Source organism: Crinia signifera, chromosome 9 (genome assembly GCF_055691185.1).
Source record: "Crinia signifera chromosome 9, ASM5569118v1, whole genome shotgun sequence".
Classification (NCBI taxonomy): domain Eukaryota; kingdom Metazoa; phylum Chordata; class Amphibia; order Anura; family Myobatrachidae; genus Crinia; species Crinia signifera.
In genome coordinates, this window is record NC_139225.1 from 40573806 (window position 1) to 40596438 (window position 22633).

At 50.0% G+C, this 22633-nt stretch overlaps 1 protein-coding gene across 4 annotated transcripts in view; it reads left to right on the plus strand.

The window, feature by feature from the left end:
- Window positions 1-22633, plus strand: part of GNL3L (G protein nucleolar 3 like) — a 73746-nt gene that overhangs the window by 20041 nt on the left and 31072 nt on the right. For 2 of the 4 annotated variants that reach the window (XM_083158967.1, XM_083158970.1), the window contains exons 3-8: window positions 9064-9082; window positions 16787-16897; window positions 17484-17600; window positions 18963-19046; window positions 20322-20457; window positions 21232-21335. In XM_083158967.1, coding sequence (XP_083015093.1) covers window positions 9064-9082; window positions 16787-16897; window positions 17484-17600; window positions 18963-19046; window positions 20322-20457; window positions 21232-21335 — 571 coding nt within the window. Of the gene's footprint in view, window positions 1-9063; window positions 9083-9395; window positions 9415-16786; window positions 16898-17483; window positions 17601-18962; window positions 19047-20321; window positions 20458-21231; window positions 21336-22633 lie in introns of those variants that run through there. The other 2 variants (XM_083158969.1, XM_083158968.1) reach the window with 2 other exon arrangements.

Sequence of the window (22633 nt, forward strand, 5' to 3'; positions counted from 1 at the left end):
CCCAGTGGTTCTATCTATTTCCTAATTGCCGAGGGCATTAGCTATCGGGGCACTCATGTGAGCTAGGTCCACTTTGAACCCACATCCTATAAACCCACCCTCTGTTTTTCTTTCAAGTGTATATTACTAATAAATAAGGTGAATCTAGTATATATGCCTTTAGCATAGCGTTATTTGAGTGATTAAGTGAAATTATATCCTCTCTGTGTAATCCTGACGGGATCATAAATAAAAAGATAAAGACAAAAAAGAGTAGAGAAAGTGAAAAAGGAAAAAGTGCATCTATATAGAAACAATTTTTATGTTTATTAGTGCTAGCAGTAGTGTTCTATTATAGTTGAAACCTGGGGACATGTTCCCCCCAGGAGCAAATATATTGGTGTACTGTATAGTGTGCCACAAACTAAATCCTAAATTGACTAAATTAACCTTCTCTCATAAAGCCATTAATTACCTCCGAATCCCTCGGCCCTTCGAGGTCTAATCAACTGGAGGGACATACTACCACTGGGATTGGTCCTCCATTTGTATCTTGCCTCTACGAATTGCTCTTGATTCTATAACCTAACTTATGATCCCCCCCACCCCCCTAACCCCCCCGGCATGGGTAGTTAAGAATTTGCACATTCCCTTAATATCCTAGATCTTCTATGCTACATACCAGTTGTTCCAAATTTTATTGAATACGTGTATTGTGCCTCGTGCTAAATGGACAAATTTTTCATTGGCCATTGTGGTCTTAACCAGGGCGAGCCAGATCTCTAGCAAGGGCCCATCTCTGGCCATCCACTTCCTGGCTATACACACTTTAGCTAACGTAAAGGCTATAATGAGAAATTGTCTTGTATGTTTATCCAACTTAGATTTATCAAATATTGCTAAAGTACATGCTTCTTTTGGTATACCCTTTTTCAAAAGTTCCTCAGCCACCTCCCCCCAGAACTTAGATATTACAGGGCATGTCCATAATAAATGCCAGAAATCACCCCTAGTATTAGGGCATCTAGGACATGAATCACTCTCCCTTCCTCCAATTTCAAATAACAGTTTTGGAGTCATGTAAGTTCTATTTACTATAAACATCTGGATTTGCTGAAATCTGATATAGTTGGTTGCTCTCCAAATGTCAGCCAAAGCACTCATCCAGTCTTCATTATTTATGGGTCCCAGATCCTTCTCCCATTTACTCTTAACTTCTGGGAGAGCTTCTAAGTTTGAGTCCTGAGTGAGTGTCGCATATATATATGAGACTTCATGTCTTTTGGGGCATCTTTGAAATAATTTTTTAGTCAGAGAGTGCTCTAAATTAAATGTAGAGCCCTTAGATTGGATCAATAGTGCATGTCTAAGCTGGATATATCTAAATAGGTGTTTATTAGGGAGGGAATGGGAGTGTTTCAAGGAATTGAATGATACAAGTTCCCCATTCTCTATGAGATGACCTATCTCTGTGATACCTTTTACACCCCAAATGCTCTTCATTTGTAATTTATCGAGCTCTGGCAGAACCCTTGCGTTATATAACGGAGTTTCTGGATCTATACCCTTACTGCCCAAAATAATTTCTGCCTGTTTCCAGACTAAATTAATCTGCTTTATTATTGGTGGCCAGTTTTGCCGTATGTTTCCGGCTAGGACCATCTGGCGAGGGGTGTGCCCGTTTGTGGTAAGTCTTATTAGCTCCGTTAAACAGTCTTCTCTATTTAAGGCTTGTAGACGCTTGTCTGAAGCCAGTTGTGCCGCTAAGTAATAAAGACGAAAATCAGGGAGTGCCAATCCGCCTGTTTTTTTACTTCTAGTGAGCGTTTTTAACCGAATTCGCGGTCTCTTATTCACCCAAATCAATGAGGATACTAGTCCCTCCATCTGTTTGAAGATTTTTCTCGGAATATAGATGGGGGAATGTTGTACTACATACCCAAATTTAGGCTGGACAATCATTTTTATTAGGTTGGCTCTACCAGTAAGTGTCAATGGAAGACGGGCCCATATATTTATCTTAGATTTGAGATAGTCAATCTGTGGGGTAATATTTAGAGAGATAAATTTGGAGGTGTCTCTCGAAACCCGGATGCCCAAATACTGAAAATCAGTGACCCATTTCAGAGGTGACTGAGCATACTCTTCGGTAGGACACGGTCCTTCTATGGGGAGAATGCAAGATTTACTCCAGTTTATATGGAGGCCGGAGAAGTCCCCGAATCTCTCCACCACCCCCATAACCCCCGGCACCGCCTCCAGATGGTCGTTAATAAAAAGGAGAATATCATCTGCATATAGAGCAATGCGATCTTCGCAATTACCAATCTTAATCTTAGCCACTTCCTACATTTGATGTTGGCAGCGCATAGCCCATGAATTACATCATGTGTCATGTGCTGGACTGGTGGATATATATAGGGTGCGTGATACTAACTTGTTGTTATGGTAAAAAGGAGCGATTTATTGTAGTTGCAAAAAGGGGGCGATTATCGGCTTGCAGTCCAAAGGCAGTATTTCTCCTTCGGGAGACATCAGGGGCCACAGCTTTACTTTGGGTAATAGGAGTGGGAGTGAGCTCCAGCACCCTAGAGGATAACTTTAACTGCCTCCCAGGCAGTCAGGCTCCTCCCCTCCTATACCCCGCCTCCAGGCCACGGACCTCAGTTTTTCTAGGGTGCTGGCAGGAGCCAGATGCACCCAAAAGAGGGGCTGCTATTTAGCAGCCATAACTTTTTTTTTTTTTTTATCAGAGCAGCAGCGCTGGAGGTCTGAATAGACCCCTGCACTGCTGGCTCCAACACCCGGGTCCGGCGCTGCCTCGCCACCCACGGGTGGGGACCAGCAGCGGCCCCCGGGCACTGGGGAGCCTGCAGCCACAGCCGGACGCCGGGGACCACAGGCGCCCGCTTCAGAAGAACCGGGACGGCACTGTGAGTAATACACGCTCCCCGCCGGGAGCGTGTGCGATAGCGCAGCGAGGCGCATAGAGATGGCTGCTACAGCCGGCGAGGGGTGACCGCCGGCTGTGCTAGCAAGCGGTCGGCCGGCTCGCCGCCCGTCCCGCTGGACCACCAGGGAAACTAGTTTGTGGGCAGCAGCGCTGGTATGCGGGGCCGCCCGGCGCGCGCCGGATCCCCGCCATTTTACCAGCGCTGCATGTGGACACCTTCCCTATGGTCATTTGTTAGCAGGGGGAGGAGGCTCCCCCCACATCAGCCCCTCCCCCGGGGACAGTAGGCAGGGAACTGTGCTTGGCGCACAGAGAGTTCCCGCCACTGACATCCCTTCCTGTCTGCCTGGCTGCACGTGAGGAGGGACACGGAGAAGCTCCAGTGCCACCCGAGGTTCCACTCTTTCACTGCCAGGAGGCTTGGGCAAGTCCCCCCTGTACCTCTCCTGCGGGACACAGGTCACAGTTATTGAGTGCTCCAGTCAGCCATAGCTGCTGCAAGAGCCTAGTGCCATTGACTTTCTATTTGCATTGTATGCCTCTGTATGCTTGCTGTATATGTGTACTTATTAACCCAGTAGCTGCTGCAGTGTATTTGGTGTCTTTTTGTACTCAGCCCTCCTGTACTTACAGTAGTTATGCCGAAGAGCAAGTCCAAAAAGGGGGACGCCCCAGCATTGCTGTCATGCACAGCCTGTAATGCGGGCCTATCTCCCCTGGACTATGTACAGGACGGCGTATGCGCAGGCTGCTACAATGCGCAGGCGCTGCCCACGCCTACGGCCTCCTCTCAGGAGCCTGCTTGGGCCTCATCCCTTGTGCAGATGATGGCGCAGCTAGTTGATAAAGTCTCGGCTGCGCTGCCCCAGCGGTCCATGCCGTCCTCATCGGCAGCGAGTGCAGCCCCCCCAGCATTGGATGCCCAGGGGGAGGGTCCACTGCCCGCAGATACACGCAGGCTTTTAGTTAGAAGACCGTCGCCACTCCGCCCCCTCCTCGGGCAGGATACTGACGATGAGGAGGAGGAGGAGCAAGACGATGTCGATGATGATGACTATGTTGAGGAGGCAGTCGATGACGCCATTGACGTCGCCGCTGACATAGGGGATACCTGTGTTGGAGAGGACCCCCCGTCTCGCCTTGATGTACCAGGCCTGATTACAGCGGTTAAGAAGGTCCTGCTAGTAGACGACCAGGCTGACCCGCCTGCGGAGTCGGGCCCTATCTTTAAGCGCCCTAAACGCTCCTTCAGTCGCTTTCCCAAGTCCGATAACCTGGACTCGGTCATTAAGGAAGCTTGGGAGGTCCCTAATAGGAAGTTTATCATTCACAAACGTGGTACTTGTTTCCTATCTGGGCGCCCAGGTTTTCTACGTACGGCACCGTAGAGAAATCTGATCGCATCGCATCGTACACATACACGATATTGAACGATGCGATGCGATGCGATCCGATTCGATTTCCCATAGGAAACAATGTGAAATGGCTCAATTTAGCCAAATTATCATAGGAACAATAGTAAATGGGCCAAAAACACCCCTGAACATTGAAATGTCCCCCCAAAAGTAGTTGACGCCACCCCGCCATGAACGTGAACCCGAAGCGTGGCGAGCGCAGCGAGCCCGCGAGGGGCGGCGGTACGCGTCCTCCGACCTTTTCATGCCCTACTATCCACTAGGGCGTGGAGTGAGAATAGAATAGTGTGGCGAGCGCAGCGAGCCACCGAGCCCGAAGCGTGGCGAGCGCAGCGGATACCTTCACAGTTATACGCGTCCCCTCGCGGGCTTCCCAGGTGTCCATGGTGACGCGGACACCTGGGAAGCCCGCGAGGGGACGCGTTTACCTGTGAAGGTATCCGCGTCCCCTCGCGGGGCTCGCCACGCTTCGGGCTCGGTGGCTCGCTGCGCTCGCCACACTATTCTATTCTCACTCCACGCCCTAGTGGATAGTAGGGCATGAAAAGGTCGGAGGACGCGTACCGCCGCCCCTCGCGGGCTCGCTGCGCTCGCCACGCTTCGGGTTCACGTTGATGGCGGGGTGGCGTCAACTACTTTTGGGGGGACATTTCAATGTTCAGGGGTGTTTTTGGCCCATTTACTATTGTTCCTATGATAATTTGGCTAAATTGAGCCATTTAACATTGTTTCCTATGGGAAATCGAATCGGATCGCATCGCATCGCATCGTTCAATATCGTGTATGTGTACGATGCGATGCGATCAGATTTCTCTACGGAGAATAGCATGGTGCGCAATTAACTTAGCGGGCGCCCAGATAGGAAACAAGTACCACAAACGTTTCTCCTTCCTCTATCCTCTCCCCCAGGAGGACAGGATCCCCTGGGAGACAGCCCCCAGGGTAGACGCTCATGTGGCAAAACTGGTTAAAGCCTCCTTGTTGCCCATACCTACAGCGTCTCTTAAGGATACGGCGGATAGGAAGTTGGAAAACTTCCTGAAGCTGATATACACCACGGCAGGGGCAGCGGGCAGGCCGGCCCTGGCGTCAGCCTGGGTGGCTATGGCTCTAACTAAATGGACCGCTGCCCTCAAATCAGGGGTGTCTGAGGGGGCCCCAGCAGATACCCTTCTGCCGACTATAGAATTGATACATCAGGCTGCCCTCTACTTAGGCGAAGCGGCGCTTGATTCCGCTACTCTCTCCTCCAGGGTGTCCGCTTCAGCAGTGGCTGCTCGCAGATCACTTTGGTTGCGCTCCTGGAAGGCGGACACGGATTCGAAGAGGGCCTTGGAAGCCCTTCCATTCGATGGTTCCCTCTTGTTTGGTCCTGAGCTGGACAGGATGGTGGCTACGGTGGCAGCATCAAAGACTGCCTTCCTACCATCCACCCCGACTACACGGCCCCGGACGGCCTTTCAGTCCTTTCGGTTTCAGGGCCGTGGTAGAGGACAGTCCTTCTCCTCCAGATCCTCCCGTGCTAGGGGCAGACGTCCCTGGGCCACAAGACGCCCTGACCCAAAGCCGGCGGACAAGCCCGCTGCATGACAGGGGGGGCCCCCACCGGGAGGACCCCAGGGTGGGCGGTCGCCTGTTGGAGTTTTCCCCCATCTGGTTGGAATCCACCACAGACGCGTGGGTTCAGGAGGTGGTCTCTCGGGGCTACTCCTTAACTTTTTGGCATCGCCCACCAACATCGTTCTTTTCCACGAGTCTTCCATCAGACCCGGAAAAGCGCAAAGCGCTAGAACTGGCAGTCCAACGTTTGCTTCAAACAGGGGTCATCATACCTGTCCCCTTGTCCCAAAGGGGTTCGGGGTTTTACGCCAGCCTCTTCTTGGTCAGGAAACCAAACGGTTCCTACAGGCCCATTCTCAACCTAAAGAAGCTAAACAAGTTTGTACGGGTCCCAAAATTCAGGATGGAGACTCTGCGCTCCATTGTCCTGGCCCTTCAGCCAGGAGACTTCATGGCATCCCTGGACATTCAGGATGCGTACTTACACATCCCCATTCGCCCAGAACACCAGCGGTTCCTGCGCTTTGCCATCCTGGACCAACATTTCCAGTTCCGAGCCCTACCATTTGGTCTATCCACTGCTCCCCGGGTGTTCACAAAGGTGATGGCAGTAATGGGCAGCAGTCTGCGCAACCAGGGGATCCGGATAATCCCATATCTGGACGACCTGTTGATTCTTGCTCCGTCTGCAGAACTTCTCCAGGACCACCTGAGGGTGGTAATACAGCTTCTGGAGCGACACGGCTGGATCATCAATTGGGACAAGTCCTCATTGATTCCGGCACAGTCGATGGTTCACCTAGGAGCCAGGTTGGACACTATCCATCAGAGGATCTACCTGCCGGAGGACCGTCGTCTGATTCTACAGTCCAGAGTCCGTCGGCTCCTCCATCCTCGACGGGTGTCCATACATGCCTGCATGAAGGTACTGGGTTCCATGGTGTCGACTTTCGACATGGCAGAATATGCCCAGTTCCATTCCCGCCCCCTTCAGAAGGAGATCCTCTCCAAGTGGTCGGGATCCTACCTCTCTCTCCGATCTCAGGTGATAACCTTATCACCGACAACCCGTCTCTCTCTTTCGTGGTGGCTCCTAGACCAGAACCTCACGTTGGGACGCCCATTCTGGATCCATCAGTGGACCCTTCTCACTACGGACGCCAGTCTCCGCGGGTGGGGAGCGGTCACTTGCCAGAGGTCTTTCCAGGGCCTTTGGTCTACATCGGAGGCCAAGCTCCAAATCAATGTCCTCGAACTGAGGGCGGTCTTCCGAGCCCTTTGCCTGGCAGAACCCTGGCTGAGGGGTCGTCCGGTGCAGGTCCAGTCGGACAATTCCACCACAGTGGCTTATATCAACCACCAGGGGGGCACCCGCAGCAGGGCGGCAATGATGGAAACATCCCGCATCTTTCAGTGGGCGGAAAAGAAGATTCCAGCTCTATCGGCGGTCTTTATTCCGGGAGTCCAGAATTGGGAAGCGGACTACCTAAGCCGTCAAACACTGAATGCCGGCGAATGGTCCCTCCATCAGGAGGTTTTCCAGATGCTGGTACATCGGTGGGGCTTACCCGAGGTGGACTTGATGGCCTCTCAACACAACCACAAGGTTCCCTCTTACGGAGCCAGGGCCCGCGACCCGGCCGCCATCTTGGTGGACGCTCTGTCCGCTCCGTGGCCGTTCAGGCTGATGTATGCCTTCCCGCCATTCTCCCTCCTCTTGCGACTGATTCGCAAGCTGAAGGCGGAGGGAGGCACATTGATCCTCGTGGCCCCGTATTGGCCCAGGCGAGTCTGGTTCTCAGACCTCCAGGCTCTGTCGGTGGCCCCCCCGATCCGCTTGCCTCTGCGTCGGGACCTTCTCTCTCAGGGTCCGTGTCTGCATCCAGACCTGAGGCGTCTGGCTTTGACGGGGTGGCTGTTGAGACCTCCCTCTTGAGATCTAGGGGGTTTAATGCTCGAGTAATTTCCACTATGCTTAGAGCAAGAAAGGCTTCCTCTGCGAGAGCTTATCATCGGGTTTGGAGGGCTTACTTCGTTTGGTGTAGGACTCGCCACTTCAATCCTAAGTCTTACCGCCTGGCTCGGATTTTATCCTTCTTGCAGAAGGGCCTGGAGGCTGGATTGCGCTTATCTACCTTGAAGGTTCAAGTCTCGGCTTTGTCCATCTTGTTTCGCCGACGATTAGCACTGTTGCGGGATGTCCGCACATTCATGCAGGGGGTTCTGCGTATCCAGCCTCCCTTTGTCCCCCCGGTTGCTCCGTGGGACCTTTCCCTTGTGCTATCTGCACTCCAGAAACCACCGCTTGAGCCTTTGCGGTCAGTGGACCTGTGTTGGCTCACCTGGAAAACGGTTTTCTTATTGGCAATAGCATCAGCTCGGAGGGTGTCCGATCTGTCTGCCCTGTCTTGTAAGTCCCCCTTCCTGGTCTTACACAATGGTTTCACTGGTTATATATATTACTCCTCTGTTGAGGGTACTAACATGTTTCAGAATGTGTCTCTGTGTGGTGCTTCTCTTTTTTCTCTCCTGTCTCCTGCCATGGCTTGTTAAAAAACTGAGGTCCGTGGCCTGGAGGCGGGGTATAGGAGGGGAGGAGCCTGACTGCCTGGGAGGCAGTTAAAGTTATCCTCTAGGGTGCTGGAGCTCACTCCCACTCCTATTACCCAAAGTAAAGCTGTGGCCCCTGATGTCCTCGAAGAAAGAGATTTACCAGGTAAGACATAAATCTCATTTTCTGAACCAGAGTGGTTTAACTGTACATGTGCTGCTGTCCTGAAGGTGTCTAGTGACTGGACAAACGGCATCGATGGCAATAACTGCCGCGGAACCTGCAGAGCACCATATGTCATTAATGTGTTAAGAGAACATCTGCTACGAACATGCGTGAGGGCCGACCGACATGCTGCAGTGGCGCAGCTCACCTTAAAATGTTCCTGGGGGTTACCAAACAGGAATAAAAGACAGTTCACCCAAACCTTGATGCGTATGGGGCGCCATACGCATCAAGGAAACCATTAGTCACTGCACCTGTGCCCACTAAGCTGTGTTTGCAGAAAAGGCTCCAATTTGCATGACAGAATCAGAATTGAAACTCCACTGATTGGCAAAGGATTGTCTTCTCCAATAAGTCACATTTTCTGCTTTATCAATCAGATGGACAATGGTGTGTCAGGTGAGAATCATCAGAGAACAAACAATCCGCAACCATTGCTGGAAGAACAAAAGTCAGCAACGTTATGGTACAGGGGAAGACACATGACCGATTTAGTTATGAATCCATACATGCTGATTTTCATCCCCGGGGCAGATGGGATCTTCCAGCAAGACAATGTGACATGTTACATGGCTTAAAATGTCCAACAGTGGTTGGACGAGCACGACCAAGACTTCCAACTACTTCCCCTTAATTGAGCATTTGTGGAACCATCTCAATCTTCGTGTTCGCTCTATGGATCCTTCAGCAGCTTTGGGATGTGCTGCAGTTAGCATAACTCCAGATACTAGGTACCAACCTACCAGCACCTTTTTTGAGCCTGTGTAGCTGCTGTCCATGCTACACGGTGTTTACTCTGGCTATTAGCTGATGGTCCTAATAATGTGACTCAATAGTATTTCTCTACCGTCCAATGGGATACTGGGTTGTATACTATGGGGATAGAGATCCTCCGCAGGAGAGACAGGCACATTAAAGCTTTTAGTGTGGGTGCACTGGCTCCTCCCCTCTATCCTCCCTCCACTAGTCAGTTTAGAAAAATGTGCCTCAGGAGAGGCAGTGCTTTCTGGATGCTCCAGAGTTTTCTTCAAAGTTTATTTAGTTTATTGTTTTGGGGCGCTGCTTTGACCAGGCAGCTGTCCTACTTCGAGGGTGTCAGGGGTAGGGTCAGTCCCCGACCTCTTAAGGTGCAGAGCTGACCCTGCTGCAGGACAATCTGTCCTGAGTGGGGCTTGTCACCGCACAGCATTGCGCTGTAGCGAGCAAGCCCCCCAGCTGCCGCACACCCCCTGACTGGTCTGAAGATGTCTGTGGTGAGTACAGGTTGGGGGTCCCACAAGGGGACACCCAAAACCGTTATGTGCGGCAAGATGGCGGCGGCAGTAGCGGCGGCCCTCTCGCAGGGACTGCGCAACCCCCCCTCATCACACTGGCATAGGGTGATGCCGCTGGACCACCAGGGATGCCCAGGGCATTTTTTACTCATTCTATGTGAAAAGCGCTACTTATGCCAGTTTAAACATACTGGAAGCGCCAGCTCCGTGTAAGGGGGCGGGGCTTCGCTCAGAGCAGGACCAGGCTCTGCTGGGCACATCCTGTCTCTGCTTCCTGCTTCTTCACGCATCCAGAGGTCGCCATTACAGCTCCTCAGCGGCGTGGTGGATTTGATCCTTTGCAGCAGAGACAGCAAGTTATAAAAGCGCAGCAGCGTTGCTTAGCTGTGTTATTTACACTGTGTATGCCATATCACTGTGTTTTTTTGTGCGTTACCAGCTCACTCAAATCTGTGAGTTAAGGTTTAGGGTGTACTGGTCCCCTCATATTGCTCTGAGTCTACCCCACTGGCTAGTTAACCACTTGTACACACACCATAGTCTCTAATACAGAGGTGCATTACACTTATACTGTGTAGAGTTACAGCACATCAGTGTGTGTGTGTGCGCGCTGCTGGGGGTGTCCTGTTGCTTCATCATTGTGAAAAAGCTAACATGCATGGTGTGCAGCACAAAGTTTATACCAGATTCACAGTCACAGGTTACCTGTGAGCCGTGTATGCTGCCACAGCCCAGTGGTGTGACCACTCAGGTCAGTGGGGTACCCCCACAACTTGTGGATGGGTCATAGGCTGATAATCAGGAGCCTGCCTGGGCCAGCAGCATTAAAACGCTGATGGACTCTGTTTCTTCTCAGCTCTCTGCAAATACACAGCAGACGCAGAGGGTGCAAAGGGAATTAGCCATTTTGTCTGCCAGGGTTGATATCCTCACCCCTCCCCCTGCTCAGCCTCCAAAGCGGCCTGCTACTGCAATGGCCCCTGACTATGATGATGATGGCATCATCCTTGAAGAGGGAGAGCAGGCAGACGAACAGGAGATTGTTCAGGAGCAGTCTTTGGCTCATGGCTCTGAGGCTTTAATTAAGGCCATTAGGGAAGTGTTATAGCTTCCTATGGAGGAACCCTCTGAAGGGGATTCCTTTTTCATGACCCAGAGAAAACAGCCGGTGTATTTTCCCGAACAGACTGAGTTAGAGAGTGCATTTAAGAGTACTTGGCAGAACCCTGAAAAGAGGTTCCAGCTTTCAAAGAGGTTTACTAATGCGTACCCCTATGAGCCTGTTGGTAGGAAGAAGTGGGAGGAACCGCCAGCAGTGGATTCCTCTGTTTCCCGCCTTTCCAAGAAGGTGCTCTTACCAGTTCCTGGTGTGTCTACACTCAAGGATGGTGCAGATAGGAGACTAGAACCAACGCTTAAGTCCATGTTCACGGCCAGTGGGGCTTCACAACCCCCGGTATTGGCAAGTTGTTGTATGGCCAAGGCCATTTATACTTGGTCCACGCAGATCCAAGAGGGTTTGTTGGGGGACATGTCTGTGGCTCAGATAGGTGAAAACCTGTGTCACATTCAGGACACGACACGGGTGCTTTGTGAGGCACAAAAGGAATTGGGCGCTATAAACGCGTGGAATTCCGCAATGGTCGTGTCGGCTAGGCGGGCACTGTGTTTGCGCCAGTGGGTGGCTGATGTGGATTCCAAGAAGAGTGTTGAGAGCATCCCTTTCGCAGGGAAAGGCTCTTTGGTAGTGAGCTTGACGACTGGATTTCTAAGGCCACGGCAGGTAAATCCACCTTCCTTCCTTCAGCACCCACTGTAGTAAAGCGCCCTTTCACTGGCCCCTCCCAGCAGTCCTTTCGCGGGTCCAAGTTCCACCCTAAGGTCTAATGCTAGCCGAGGCACTAGACTCTAGTGCCTCGGCTAGCATTAGAGGTGCCTCTGGCCTTAGGGTGGAACTTGCCCCAGCCCTGACTCCCCCAGGTCAGGGAGATCACATTCTCACCCATGAAGATGGTGACACAAATCTTGCGTGCTATCTCCTCGCGCGGGCCACATGACGAGGTCTGGTGGGCCGGATTTGGCCCGCGGGCCTTGTGTTTGACACCCGTGCACTAGAGGGAAATTCAGGAAGCCAAACCCCTCAGGTCATCAGGACCGTTCCACCGCCCCTGCTGCTTCCAAGCCGGCCGCATGACTGGGTACTCCCACCGCGAGACTGTCTCGAGGTGGGGGCCCGACTGTCGCAATTCAGCCAGGAGTCTTATTTCGCTAGGCTACAGGCTGGAGTTTGCCAGGCCCCCTCCTCGACGCTACTTCAAGTCGGCCCTTCCAGCCTCAGTGGAGGATCAGGTTCTCCTTCAGGGAGCAATTCACAAGCTCCTCCTGTCAAAGGTAATTCTACTAGTGCCAAAACAGGAACAAGGTCAGGGTTACTAATCAAACCTGTTCCTTGTCCCAAAACCGGACGGTTCAGTAAGGCCCATTTTGAATCTGAAGTCGCTGAACCCCTTTCTGCAGGTGTTCAAATTCAAAATGGAGTCGCTCAGGTCGGTGATAGCCTCCCTGGAAAAAGGGGAGTTCCTGGCCTCCATAGACGTCAAGGACGCCTACTTACACGTCCCTATTTGGCCTCCCCATCAAGTCTTTCTAAGATTTGCGGTGGGAAACAGCCATTACCAATTTCAGGCGCTACCCTTCGGGCTGTCTACTGCCCCGCGCGTCTTTACCCAGCTCATGGCAGAAATGATGTTCCTTCTCAGGCTCCAGCGGGTAAATGTCATACCCTACATGGACGACCTGCTGATCAAGGCCGGATCGGAGGAGGCCCTGAGAAGTGCACTCAGTCTGACTATGCAGGTACTGAGGGACCACGGGTGGATTTTAAATATACCAAATTCCTCGTTGATCCCGAGCCGGAGAATGGTGTTCCTGGGTATGACTCTGGACACGGTGGAGCAGAAGGTGTTCCTGCCGGCCGAAAAGGCTGCAGCGATGCAAGAACTGGTAAGAGAGGTCCTATCAAACCCTTGGGTCTCAGTGTACCTCTGCCTGAGGCTGTTGGGCAAAATGGTTGCTTAATTCGAAGCCATCCAGTATGTCAGGTTCCACTCCAGCACCTTTCAGCTGGATATCCTCACAAAGTGGTCTGGATTCCCCCAACAGATGCACAGGGGGATTTGCCTGGCTGTGCAGACCAAACTCTACCTGCAGTGGTGGCTAGATTCGCCAAATCTCTTGGCGGGTCGCTGTTTCCAGATCCAGGACTGGCTTCTGCTTACCACGGATGCCAGTCTCAGAGGTTGGGGAGCTGTGATACAGGGAGTCTGTCTGCAAGGCCGTTGGTCTCCGCTGGAGTCCATGCTTCATATAAACAACCTGGAGTTGAGGGCAGTTCACTACGCCCTGTTACAGGCGGAGCCAATGCTGCAGGGCGGTGCAAGTCCAGTCGGACAATGCAACTACGGTTGCTTACCTCAGCCGCCAAGGAGGGACAAGGAGCATGCCTTGTATGAGAGAGACCAACAGGATAATCTCCTGGGCAGAACGCCATGTGAAAGCCCTGTCGGCAATCTTTATTCGAGGAGTTGATCTCCACCCCGGAGAGTGGGGACTTCACCCTCAGGTGTTCCAGGACATAGTGGATCTTTGGGGGCTCCCTCAGCTCGACCTTATGGCCTCATGGTTAAATCGCAAGGTGGACAGGTACTGTGCCCGGACCAGGGATCCAGGGGCGGTAGCAGTGGATGCCCTGACTTGGACATGGGATTTCCATCTGGTATACCTGTTCCCACCGCTCCCGTTACTTGCACAGGTGCTAAAAAGGATTAGACACGAGAGAGCAGAAGCCATCCTAGTGGCACCAGACTGGCCTCGAAGGGCCTGGTACGGGGACATTCAGGCCATTCAGGTAGAAGACCCGTGGCGTCTTCCTCTAAGAAAAGATCTTCTCCTCCAGGGACCGTTTGTCTTTCAGGACTTACTGCGGCTGCGTTTAAAGGCCTGGAGGTTGAGCGGCAGATATTAGGCCACAAGGGCCTACATCCCTCTGTAATTACAACCATGACGTGTGCCAGGAAACCAGTCACGGCTTCTCACTACCATGTGATATGGAAGAAATACATAGCCTGGTGTGAAAGAAATGCCTTATCACCAGCGGTATTTCGTCTTAACAATCTGTTAAGATTCCTTCAAGCTGGCTTGGACCTGGGCCTCCGGTTGGGTTCCTTGAAGGTCCAGATCTCGGCTCTGTCAGTATTCTTTCAAAAGAAACTGGCGCTTTTGCCGGAGGTCCACACCTTCCTGCAAGGGGTGCTGAGGATTCAGCCTCCTTTTATGGAGGTGGTTTTCACCTTCCTCAAGTCCTCCTGGTTCGTTCTTTTGGAACAATCTGAGTTAAAACATCTTACTTGGAAGACTGTTGTCCTGCTGGCCTTGGCCTCAGCCAGGCGAGTGTCTGAGCTTGGGGCATTGTCCTGTAAAAGCCCTTACCTTGTATTCCATGAGGATAGGGCGGAGCTCAGGATCAGGCCGCAGTTCCTGCCAAAGGTTGTGTCCGCATTCCACCTGAACCAACCTATTGTGGTTCCTTCCAGCGTGGTACATCCTGATATACCTCTCTCTTTGGATGTGGTACATACCCTCAAGGCGTATGTAAAACGCACGGCTAGAAGTCGGATAGTTTGTTTGTATTGTACGGTGCGCAAAAGAAGGGCTCTCCTGCATCTACAAGTACCATAGCCCGTTGGATTCGATGCACGATACAACAGTCCTATGCATCGGCTGGTTTGTCCCTTCCTCCAGCGTTGAAGGCCCATTCCACCAGATCTGTGGGGACTTCTTGGGCGGCTGCCCAAGGGGTCTCGGCCCTGCAGCTGTGCAGGGCCACAACTTGGTCAGGGAGTAACACGTTTGTCAAATTTTACAGATTTGGCACTCTGGCCAGGGAGGATTCCCAGTTCGGACAAGCGGTTCTACAGCAGACTCTGCACGTTCCCGCCCGTTCTGGTAGCTTTGGGACCTCCCCATAGTATACATCCCAGTATCCCATTGGACGGTAGAGAAAATAGTATTTTGGGTACCTACCGGTACCCTTTTCTCGTAGTCCATATGGGATACTGGGAGCCCGCCTCTGTGCGGCTTTTCTGCTGTAAAGACACTGTTCCTTGCACTGTTAAGGCTTGTTGCCTTGTTCTCATATTGACCTTCTTCAACGATTGTTGGTGAACTCAGAAATTGTTATGATTCACCTCTTTTATTATGTTATTGTTTATTATTTTGGTTTGGATGTGCTGTGAGAATCTCACCACGTTTTATTGTTCACATACCTCCTCACATAGCTCTCCTCCGGCACAGTTTTTCATTAACTGACTAGTGGAGGGAGGATAGAGGGGAGGAGCCAGTGCACCCACACTAAAAGCTTTAATGTGCCTGTCTCTCCTGCGGAGGATCTCTATCCCCATAATACACAACCCAGTATCCCATATGGACTACAAGAAAAGGATTTACCGGTAGGTACCCAAAATCCTATTTTTTAAAAAGTGATCTATGTTTATGCAGAATTGTTCAGATTTAAAACCTAACACATCAAATTTACATTAATACATACTTAATTAAAAATAAACCGTTACTTATATTGATTCAGCTTATTCCATTGTGCTTTACAACTGGAATGACGGTAATAAAACAAATCTGGGTAATAACAGACGGACATAGAAAGGTTGCGAGCAGGGCCTTCCTCCCTCTATAGGGCAATAGACAATGATACACAATGAAATGTGCTATCTATTACATAAATGGAACATACAGGTGGTGTCTTATTAGTTCCGATGCCAGTGTAATCCTGATAGGCAGCCATTTCCCTGATAGGTCGACCAGTAATGACCATCGGTCATTAACCCCTTGAGTGGTATGCCCACAGCGGGCTGTCCCGGAAAATTTCCGGGCATACCACTGATATAGAAAAGGTGTGCACCACTGGCGCAGCACCTCCCGGAGCACACACACCCTCCCCCTTTGCTCTGGCGGATGGTCTGCCGGAGCTCCCCTGCTATGACTCGCCCGCCAGCCGCCGTCACTCATTTTACAGCGACGTCGGCGGCAGGTTCGGGTATGGTCGGCTCGGCTCGGGGGGGACTCGGGAGCGCTCAGGCACCCGAGTCCTCCCGAGCCACGAACATCACCCAGCCTGCCACCGATGTCACTGCTGAATGTGACAGGTGGCATAGGCTGGAGTGAGAGCAGCAGCAGGGAAGCTCCGGCGTACTAACGCGGGAGAGAAGGCAGCTTCCAGCTTTCTGTGGTGGGTTTTGCTGGGGCAGGACAAACCTGGTAGGTTTGTCCTGCCCCAGCAAAACCCACCACTCAAGGTGTTAATTGCGAAATCTACCCATTTTTTTTCTTGCGGAATGGCAATAAGGCTAATAGGATATCGGCCACAGAGCTGAGCTCTTGGTGTCAATTACCCGCCATGGCATTATATATGTGGAGTTAGTATGTCCACCTTGTGTTTGCATTCGGTTTACGCCCACCATGCTGTGGAAGCCTACTGGTAGGTTCGTTGTTTGGATATTTAATATGAAGGCTCCAAGGGGACTGGACTGATATGAATGACATCCATTCTCTGTACAGTACTGTGTAGAATTGCTGGAGTTAAATAATGGTGAATATATTTCATGAATCCCAACATTTAGAGTGGCCAGAATGATGCCTATGAATTGATGCATTGATTATGGATAACTATATTACATGTTACTGACAGGGTGCAGTGGATGCTCTGTATTATGTAGTTGGAGGACTTAAGACGTTCTCAATCACGTATTCTGTCTTTTAGGAAAGCCATGCTCTAAATCCTCAGAAGAATGTAAAGAAAGATCCCGGAGTACCGAACCTGTCCCACTTCAAAGAGCATACAAAAAGAGAGTCTGAGCAGAAGAAAAAAAGGGTGAGCATTGAGCCGTATTAAATGCTATCACTTTGGCAGTGATTAAGGGCCTCATTCTGATTTGCGAACGCCCCCGTGCCTTTGCACTGGAGGTTCCATGTTGAAGCTCAGCTTACGTGCGCGTGCAGGGCTTCTATGCGGAAGCCTTTGGAGACTTGCATAGTCTCCGTGGCACCCTCAAAGGGATGGTGGAGGAGGCGGCCTGTGGTGTACCCATGAAATCGCTGGGCATCACCATGTGACCGCGGGCAGGTACCTGCCTTCTGGGGCCCGGGCCAGTACTCTGAGCAGAACACCACAGATCAAAATCAGCAGAGACTGATTTAGATTTGCGGGCACTGAAGAAATCATTGGATTGTCGGCGACCTTTGAATGATTTTGAGCCCACACGCTAGCCTGCGAATGGGTGGGGGCGGGCATTTGTAAGTCCGGCCAGTGGCGTTACAAGGCTCACAAAGCAGCAAAATAACACTGGTTAGGGAGCCAACCAGAATCAGGGCCTACGTTCATCCTGGTCTCCTGCCACATCCCGTATTAGTCTTGATGACTGTGGGATTATATAATGTCGGAACATTTCTCACTGCAGGTGGAAGAGATGAGGGCTAAGCAAAAAGCTGCCAGAGAGAAGGAGATGACAAAGAGGAGGAGCTTGGACACTTTTCAGAAGGACATCTTGAAGCGGCAGCGGGAGTTCGAGCAGAAGGTAACTGCCTTTGGGCTAGGACAACTTTATTGCATCCTTCATGGACATATGCCTTCAGGAGTGCATCTAGCCCAACAAATAGAGACCATCACTGCTCACCTATATTGGAGTATTACCCAGGGGGGTAAGGAGCTGTGGTGGGTCCAGGCCCCCTTATGCAGATTTATGTTTTCAAACCATACTCCGATTTAGGTGAGTAGTGGTGGTCTCTATTTTTTGGGCTGGATATTTTCAGAGCTGCTGAGCGTAGACTTGGGGGGAGGTGAAGAGCTTTCTACTCATAAGGACCAAATCATTTTAATACAGGTTCCGGGCCCTGTGCTCACGAGGTTCTATTACATACAATATTTCAGCGCTCTCTTGCAGTTCTATTAGTAAAGGCAAGTTGCGGATGTTTTACGATTCAACTCTGCAATGTGTAACCTGTATAGAGCACATGCAAGTCAAGCAATCATCCTGCACTCCGTTATCAGGAAATCCTATGTAATAAAAGGCAAATGTTCTTATTCACTTCTGTTTTGTATGCCGGCAGCCACTAGATGGCACTCAATGGAGCAATTTAAGTGTTGCTCCATTCAGGCGCGTACAGCCCCTGGCACGGACATTACTGTTATGTTTTTTTTTTTCATTTTGATTGGCTGGTAACTAGCATGAAATAAATGGTCAACTTTCACACTTCTAGGTCTCATAACCATTTTTTTTTTTTTTTTTACAACCTTTGGAACACATTTTCAAATCCATGTACATGGCTCCATTCCTACTAGTAAAGCTGTGTACACATGGTGCGATTTGGTCGCTGGTCGATTTTGGCTTAAAATCGCTCAGCAATATATTGCTCAGTGTACTGGCAATATCACACAGCAATATATTGTTCAGTGTACCGTTGTCATCAGCGACCAGCGATTTTGGCTGAAAATTGCAAGCAATTCTGTCTCATTCTGTCTCTACCTCATTTTGAGTAGAAATCGCTGGTCGCTGGTACACAGTGCATTGTGCACCAGCAAAGTGTACACACGGGGAGCCATAATCAGAGGAGCATGCTCCTGCGACCATGAAGGGCTGACAGCGAGAGCGTGCTCCCAGCGATTTATCTCCCACAGCACGTGAAATCACTGACAGCGACCATATTGCCAGCGATATGTGCTGAAATCGCCCCCGTGTGTACACAGCTTAAGTCCCTTGGGTGAGCAATCTGGAGAAAACTCTGGTGACTGTCCAACTTTTCAGAAATGCCAGTAAAAATGCACGTCGCTCATGTTTGTGTTTGCCCTGTACCTTCTACACCAGTGGTTATATGAGCTTAATTAAGTTTTACGTTTGATATTGTGATATTCACTGCTGGTAAATGACATATGTGTGCAGGAGTTAGATCTGAGGAACCTGGAGAAGCATGATCAGCTGGAAAATGAGAATTCCAGAAAAGCCTATTACCGTGAATTTAAAAAGGTCAGTAGTCCAAAGACCGTACTACCCTGCCACATGCCATGTTAATCTATGCAGTTTACAAAACCCAAGTTGCTGTTCTTAGTGACTAATTGCCATATATAAGGTTAGACTAGGCCTTTACCCATTGAAGGCAGACATTTTGTGAAGTCAGTGGATATTCAGGCTATTGATTCACTAGGAACCTTGTATGTTCCCAGTGTAGTAAACAGGTAAACACTGCCCGGTCTAACTCCCTGTGCCTGAACCCTGTTGCTAGCAAATTAGGGGATGTATTCCCTAACACAGCCCCTCGCATGTGCCAGAACAGAGGAGAAATCATTTGATGACCCCCAAGGGTACGTTTGGGGATCTTGTTCTGACCTTGCTCCTCCTCTCCTCCCCAGGTCCTTATGGCAAAGGGGAACTAGCCACAACCCAGGCTCCAGGGCCTCCTTCTGCGCTGTGAACCTTGGTGCAGTAAAGTGATGCTGAAAGTGCCAGGTCGCTTTACAGCATCGGGGGTCACAGGAGAAGGAAGCCTCAAAAAAACTGGCAGAGCTGCAGGAGCCGATCTCTAGGGGTTGGCTATGGGTCAGAAGGTCGACATGCATTGGGTTGACCACTGAAGGCCGGCCTGGGGTTATGTCGACAGTCATTCGGTCGACATGGGCAATTTCCACATGGGGGTTTACAAAAAAATTTTTATCCCGAATATCAACACCTCCCTTCCTATGCTCGGCATACTATTTTATTATCCCACCACACCCTAGTGAATGGTAGGTCATGAAATACTGCCTGTCGGCACATGAAAAACCCCATGTTTACCTAATGCATGTGTCGACCTGATGTCCCTGTCGACCTAACCCCATGTTGACCTTCAGACTTGTTGACTTTGATGCACATTGACCTTCCCCCTTGTCGACCTAGTGACTGTATCCCCGGGGGTTAGTGCTTATAAACTAGCTGGGGGGGTGTTGTGGAATGGGTCGTCGTTGCAACATGATGTGTGTGTGTGTGTGTGGGGGGGGGGGGGGGGGGGTGGTATCGGCACATGCAAAGGGGTGATTTCAAAATAACCTGATGTGCTGCGGAGACCTCTGCCCTGCATGCGATAATTTATACATCAGTGCAATCTATTCAATTATCGCATCGTGAGTTTGGCTATTATTATCACAGCTCAGCCGCAGCGTTGGATACGGATAGTAATAAGTGGGCTCAATTGTCCTTTAAGCACAATGGAATTTGCTGCACTAGATAAGAAACTGTTAATAAATAAACTATCTATCCTTCTCATAGGTGGTGGATGCAGCCGACGTTATTCTGGAAGTGTTGGATGCAAGGGACCCGCTGGGCTGTCGTTGCCCTCAAGTGGAGCAGGCAGTGGTGCAAAGTGGCACAAACAAAAAGCTTGTTCTCGTCCTTAATAAAATAGGTATTAATGTTTCTCCGGCTCAGTAAACGAATGAGAACCGCTAACATTGTCGCATTGTCACTCTCACGTAGGCTATTACGCTAAGGAAATCTACTAGTGATCTGATGGGATAACTTTGTAAGGAAGGCCTAAACATATTGTCTCCTGGATATTTATACATTCACAGCAGGGAGTCCATATGTGGGCACAGGTTTAGAGGTGTGAGGGGGACATAATAGGATAGCCCACCCCTCCAAAAAAAATGGATAAAAATTACTCCAAATGGGCATTTTTTGCTCACAAAATGTTAAGGCCCCCATACACTGTGCGACCTGGGCCGGATTTTACCTGATTCTAGCAGATCGGACTGAGAAATCCGGTAAAATCGTCCCAAATCGCATGTGTATGACACCTGAAACGATGCGTGGTCCCATGTGCATCGGAGGTCAGTGGCACATTGTGGGTGCTTTTTAAACCCCCATGTAACACAGCTTGTCCAGGTGCAACTGTATAATTTATCTGGATTACCTTCTAACTAGAGCAGTATATTGCGTTCACCTTATCTATATGTGACTGGCACTACTGGTGTCATATGTATGTCCTGGGATGCTCTGTAAATAATCTGCTTCTATCGCAGAGTGGTCCCTTTCAGTTTCAATTGGTGCAGGGTAATATTCACCCTGACCTCATACAAGCAAATTATATTTTTTGGGTTCATTTTAACTTCAGGGCAATATTATGGATGTGGTAATATGTGTTGCCAGCACTTAATTAATCATGTTATGTTTTATTTAGATCTGGTGTCCAAACCCATAGTGGAGAAATGGCTAAAGTACCTGCGGAACGAGTTCCCAACTGTGGCTTTCAAAGCATCTACACAGCAACAAAATAAGAACTTGGTACTGAGTCTTTCTGTAATGCCGAGCTTTAAAAGGGGGTGACTGTCCTCAATCACTGAGCATAGGGTGGAGGGGGAATTGGGCACCACATAAAGGTATATCCCTACATATCTGACTTTGGTCTGAAGACTTTCATCACTAAATCTTACTACTGAGGACACGATTTGTAACGCACTACTGGGGACATGATATGTGACTGGCACTACTGGGGACATGATATGTGACTGGCACTACTGGTATCATCTGTAACTGGCACTACTGGGGACATGATATGTGACTGGCACTACTGGTGTCATCTGTAACTGGCACTACTGGGGACATGATATGTGACTGGCACTACTGGGGACATGGTATGTGACTGGCACTACTGGTGACATGATATGTGACTGGCACTACTGGTGTCATCTGTAACTGGCACTACAGGGGACATGATATGTGACTGGCACTACTGGGGACATGGTATGTGACTGGCACTACTGGGGACATGATATGTGACTGGCACTACTGGTGTCATCTGTAACTGGCACAACTGGGGACATGGTATGTGACTGGCACTACTGGTGTCATCTGTAACTGGCACTACTGGGGACATGGTATGTGACTGGCATTACTGGGGACATGGTATGTGACTGGCACTACTGGGGACATGGTATGTGACTGGCATTACTGGGGACATGGTATGTGACTGGCACTATTGGGGACATGGTATGTGACTGGTACTACTGGGGACATGATATGTGACTGGCACTACTGGGGACATGATATGTGACTGGCACTACTGGTTTCATCTGTAACTGGCACTACTGGGGACATAGTATGTGACTGGCACTACTGGGGACATGGTATGTGACTGGCACTACTGGGGAAATGGTATGTGACTGGCACTACTGGGGAAATGGTATGTGACTAGCTCTATTGGGGATATGATGTGTAACTGACACTAGATATATGCAAGAAAATTATTGCTTAACATTCACACTCTGTGCCTGAGATCGTACACAAACCTTGTTTCATGCCTTCCTTCAGAGAAGTCTATTGTCCAGTTAAAATGTAATGTTTCCTGCCCTTGGATATGACAATAGCTGTTTAAAAGTAGAATTATCTCCAATGTACAAATCAGAGATTATCCAAGGATGAAATGATATGTAAATCTGCCTGGAGAAGTGAATAAATCACTAGCCTTTCACCACTGTAAAAGATGATTTACAGAGCCTCCTTTTAGAATTAAAATATCAAACTTTCTCTTTTGCCTAATGCTAAACTAGTACAATATGGCCCTTTTTCACACAATTTCTACC